The sequence below is a fragment of the Cebus imitator genome, unplaced genomic scaffold (assembly GCF_001604975.1).
Source record: "Cebus imitator isolate Cc_AM_T3 unplaced genomic scaffold, Cebus_imitator-1.0 Scaffold664, whole genome shotgun sequence".
NCBI lineage: Eukaryota > Metazoa > Chordata > Mammalia > Primates > Cebidae > Cebus > Cebus imitator.
The window spans coordinates 962,565-968,006 of NW_016107979.1; the positions used below are offsets into that span (position 1 = coordinate 962,565).

The 5,442-nt window shown below is 46.0% G+C and overlaps 1 protein-coding gene across 5 annotated transcripts in view; it reads right to left on the minus strand.

The window, feature by feature from the left end:
- The window catches only part of LOC108295896 (snurportin-1-like), a 12,719-nt gene that overhangs the window by 980 nt on the left and 6,297 nt on the right, over positions 1–5,442 (minus strand). For 4 of the 5 annotated variants that reach the window (XM_017518238.2, XM_037734807.1, XM_037734805.1 and 1 more), the window contains exons 3-4: positions 2,745–2,889; positions 1,980–2,150 (exon numbers count right to left, since the gene is read on the minus strand). In XM_017518238.2, the coding sequence (XP_017373727.1) occupies positions 1,995–2,150; positions 2,745–2,889 (301 nt within the window). In that variant the 3' untranslated portion in view covers positions 1,980–1,994. Of the gene's footprint in view, positions 1–1,979; positions 2,151–2,744; positions 2,890–5,442 lie in introns of those variants that run through there. The other variant, XR_005198285.1, reaches the window with a different exon arrangement.

Sequence of the window (5,442 nt, forward strand, 5' to 3'; positions counted from 1 at the left end):
CATTTCCTTTTTATTCACTTCATTTGTTTTTTATTATTCATAGAGATGGAGTCTTCCTATATTGCCCAGGCTGGTCTCAAACTCTTGGCCTCAAGCAATCCTCTTGCCTTGGCCTCCCAAAGTGCTGGGATTACAAGTGTGAGCCACTGCGCCCAGCCTCCCTGCACACACACACACACACACACACACACACACACACACACATATACACACACATATATACATAAAACATATCTATGTATACTATGCTATATATATAGTGTGTATACATATATACACTATACATATATATATGGTATGTGCCTGGCTCCTTGCACACATAGATACACACACACACACACACACACACATACACACACAGACTATATGTAGCATATACATATATATACACACCATATATAGTATGTGCAAATATATATATATATATATATATATGTATATGTTTGTATGTTTGTTTGTTTTTTGAGATGGAGGCTAGTTTTGTCCCCTAGGCTGGAATGCAGTGGCGTAATCTTGGCTCACTGCAGCCTCTGCCTCCCAGGTTCAAGTGATTCTCTGCCTCAGCATCCTGAATAGCTGGGTTTACGGGTGTCCACCACACTTGGTTAATTTTTGTATTTTTAGTAGATGGGGTTTCACCATATTGACCAGGCTGGTCTCAAACTCCTGGCCTCAGCCTCCCAAAATGGTGGGATTACAGGGGTGAGCCACCACGTCTGGCCCCTGCACATATTTCTGAGGCCCTTTACATCTCTTCTGCCATACTCCTTCCCCCAACTCTAGGCCGCTCCACCCTAACTGGCCTGCAAACTTCTCCCGAGCACACCGTATACTCCTTTCCCGCTTCCAGACCTCACGCTCAGCCTGTTGTTCCCACTGCCCAGAATACCCTAGAATGCGCTGCACTTCTGTCTATTAACGTCCTACCCACCCGTCAAGACTGCCTCTTCCTTCATCAACCCTTCTCTGCACATCCGTCTATTAATAATGTCCTACCCACCCTTCAAGACTGCCTCTTCCTTCATCAACCCTTCTCTGCATGTCTGTTAACATCCTACCCACCCTTCAAGACTGGCTCTTCCTTCATCAACCCTTCTCGGCACATCTGTCTATTAATAATGTCCTACCCACCCTTCAAGACTGCCTCTTCCTTCACCAACCCTTCTCTGCACGTCTGTCTATTAATGTCCTACCCACCCGTCACGACTGCCTCTTCCTTCATCAACCCGTCTCTGATTTCACACCCACTCCTTCCGCCATGGTTGGAAGGAATCACACTTTTTTATAGCACAAATCATTTTCTACACCTATTCTAGGAGTACAGGGGCTATTTCTGGTCCACATCTATCTTTCCATTTCATAGCCTAGCTTAACACAGAGCAGGTCTTTCAGTAATGCTTATAGAACAAAATTGAATTGTACTTTGTCACAGAGGATGTTATCTGTACTCTATTTGGGTAAAGAAGGGGGCTACTGTGGGAGTGCATCCAAGAACCATATTCTTTTTTTTTTAAGGGATGGGGTTTCACCAGGTGCCGTGGCTCACACCTGTAATCCCAGCACTTTGGGAGGGCAAAGTAGGTGGATCACCTGAGGTCAGGAGTCTAAAACCAGCCTGGCCAACATGATGAAACTCTGTCTCTACTAAAAATACAAACAATTAGCTGGGCATGGTGACAGGCATCTGTAATTCCAGCTATGCAGGAGACCGAGGCAAGAGAATTCTTGAGCCCAGCAGGCAGAGGTTGCAGTGAGCCAAGATCGTACCACTGCACTCCAGCCTGGGCAACAACAAAGAAACTCAAAAAAATAAATAAATAAATAAGAGATGGGGTCTCATTATGTTGGCAGGTTAGTCTTGAACTCCTGGCTTCAACGATTCTCCCACCTTGGCCTCCCAACGTGCTGGGATTACTGGTATGAGCCACCATACTCGGCCGCAAGAACCATATTCTAAAGGCAGGGGAGAATGCTGAGATGACAAGACATGGGTTCTAGACACAAGTATAGGATAGCAGGGTAGAGCCCTGCCCCAGCTTGGGCCTACATCCTGCTTTCTGGAATACCTGAGCTGCCTGGAGCACAAGGACAGTCTCTCTCCACGCCTCTTTCCCTGTGCCACCACAGCCATGTTGGTTTCCTCTCTGGATCTAAAAGGGCACTGAGTCAGGTTGATTATACTGATCTGCTGTTCCATGGCCTGAACCTCACCTTGGCCAGCTGGCTGGGCTGGGGTGGCTGGGCAGGCTCACTTCATTCAAGGGCAGCTGTACTTCCCACCTGCCACCACCTGAGTGTGAAATTTCAAGACTGGCCTCATAGTACACTGCCTGGGAAAGATTCTACCACCCAGGGAAGTGGCAGGAGCCAGTGGTAGGCTGGGCAGGCCCAATCCACAACAGCTGTGCAGTGACAACTGAAAAAATCACAAGGATATGGAGTCTGTTACTCTGTCAACAGCTCAGGGGCTTTCTGCAGTGGGCTGGCAGGCTTTGGTAACAGCATGGGCTAGCGGTTCCCAAACCCCACTACCCACAGACTCCAGTGATTCCTAGTCAGTCACAGCACTGTCAGCCCCTCTCCTTACGTCCCATATGCTCTGCGTACATCAGCATGTTCTTTGCAGTTCCTGTTCCTTTTTCCTGCCTCATTCCCCTCTCTTTATGACAGCGTTGATTTCAGTGGGCTTTGATTGCATAGAAAACGGAGTGAGATTAGCTGGGTCTAATCTCTGGACCACTTACTTGATTAGCATAGCGTTTTGGTAACTTCTCGACAGTGTCAATGTCCATTTCTTCATCATCTTTCTTATCTTCCTCCTCACTCTCCATCCCTGTCCAGTCATCTTCAGCCAGTCTTCTGGCATGGTTCACGTAATCCAGCCGCTTGCTGGAAGGAAAAAAGGCATAAGGACAGATTTTTTTTTTTTTTTTTGAGACATGCTCTCACTCTGTTGTCCAGGCTGGAGTGGTGCAATCTCAGCTCACTGCAGCCTCGACCTCCTGGGCTCAAGTGATCTTCCCACCTCAGTTTCCAGAGTAGTTGGGACTACAGGCACACACCACCACACCTGGCTAATTGTAGTTTTTGTAGGGATGAGGTTTTACCACATTGCCCAGGCTGGTCTTAACTCCTGGCCTCAAGTGATCTGCCTGCCTCACCCTCCCCAAGTGCTGGGATTATGAGGCATGAGCCACCATGTCTGGCCAGGGCAGGTCTTTTGTCTTCTAAGAAGATGCCCTACAATGTGACACATTTAATTCAAAAGCTCCCAATTTGGGAGCAACTTGGAAATTCCAGTGGAAGTAAGAAATGATGAAATCTCCTTTGCAAGGCTGAACCAGTGACTGCCCCCTCAAAAATCCTAAATAGGGAAACCCCGTCTGAATACACTCACCCTCCCTCAGAGTTTCATAAGAATGCAAAGCAAAATAGCTAAAGAAATCTCTACCGGGTGCAGTGGCTCATGCCTGTAATCTCAGCACTTTGGGAGGCTGAGGAGGGCGGATCAACTTAGGTCAGGAGTTCCAGACCAGCCTGGCCAACATGGAGAAACCCCATCTCTACTAAAAACACAAAAAATCAGCCAGGCATGGTGGTGCATGTCTGTAATCCCAGCTACTCGGGATGCTGAGGTGGGAGAATTGCTTGAATCCAGGAGACAGAGGTTGCAGTGAGCCAAGATCGTGCCACTGTACTCCAGTTTGGGTACTAGAGAGAGACTCTGTCTCAGGGGAAAAAAAAAAAAAGAAAATTTCCAAAGTTCACTAGCTGGAAAGGCTGATCTCACCCCTATCCCATCCCATCCCAGATGGCAGCTGACACCTTCCTGCCTAGCAGACACCTCATCCAAAGACCCCAGGGGTGGAAGAGAAGAGCCACTAAGATACAGTGAGAAGTCTAAAGCAAGGACAGTTTCTGGAAATTTCTGCTTTCTACACCTTTTTTTTTTTTTTTTTTTTCTGAGATGGAGTCTTGCTCTGTCACCCAGCCTGGAGTACACTGGCGCCATCTCAGCTCATTGCAACCTCCACCTCCCAGATTGAAGCGATTCTCAGGCCTCAGCCTCCCGCATACTTGAGACTACAGGTGCGTGCTACCACACCCCGCTAATTTTTTGTATTTTTAGTAGAGACAGGATTTCACCATGTTAGCCAGGATGGTCTCAATCTCCTGATCTCAGGATCCGCCCACCTCAGCCTCCCAAAGTGCTGGGATTACAGGCATGAGCCACTGCACCCAGCCCACACCTTTTTTGTTTTTAAAGAGAGCTTTTTTTTGTAGGGACTACAGGTATATGCCACTGTGCCTAGCTTATACAGCTTTCTGAAAAGCCAGGCCTTTCTCCAGTTCCTGTCTAACTTTTAAAAAAGGCCACTTAGTTTACAATTTATTTATTTATTTATTTATTATTATTTTTTTTTAAGATGGGGTTTCACCATGATGGCCTGGCTGGTTTTGAACTCCTGACCTCAGGTGATCCACCCACATTGGCCTCCCAAAGTGCTTGGATTACAGGCGTGAGCCACCGCGCCCGGCTAGTATACAATTTAATATATTTTATTTACTGTTTCCCTTTATCATTATCTTGTTTTAAAACAACATACACTACAAAGTTTGGGAAACTGAAAAGGGAAAAAAAAAGAATCTTTTGGAACCTAATTGTTTCAAAGTCATTTGGAAATAACACATAACCTCCAACACTTGATTTCTTCAGTGCTAAGGCACGAATTCAACCACTGAGGCAGTGAAACAACACAGCTGGTATCTCTTAAACACATACATGTTCAAGCTCACTCTAAAAAGACACACACCAGAGAGAACACATGAAAGCACATGGTCAAACAAAAAAAATAAAAAATAAAATAAAAAAAAGAAAGCACATGGTCTTTTATTTCAAGAATAAAGGAGAGCTGGAATATCTGTACATGTGTGAAATAGAGTTTGTCTGTGGTTATTACCTGAGCATTGTTTATAATCACAAGAGAAGAAAATTGCCCAGATGCCCATCAGGAGGGACTGGCTCGACAGCATTATCAAGTATCCACTCCATAGAACACCTGGCACCATGGAGAAGGAATCATGTGGTGCTTTATGAACTGATATGGATTTTCTCCCCCAAACACCACTAAATACATGTGCAGAACAGTATAGAGTATAAGGCTACTTGTGTTTATTTAAAAAAAGGCCAGGCACAGTGTCTCCTGCCTGTAATTCCAGCCCTTTGCGAGGGCAAATCAGTCAGACTACTTGAGCTCAGGAGTTCAAGACCAGCTTGGGCAACATAGTGAAATTCTGTCTCTACCAAAAATACAAGAATTAGCTGGGTATGGTGGCGTGCGCCAGTGGTCCCAGCTACTTGGGGGGCTGAGGTTGTAGTGAGCCAAGATCATGCCACTATACGCAGCCTGGGTAACAGAGTAAGTCCATGTCTTTTAAAAA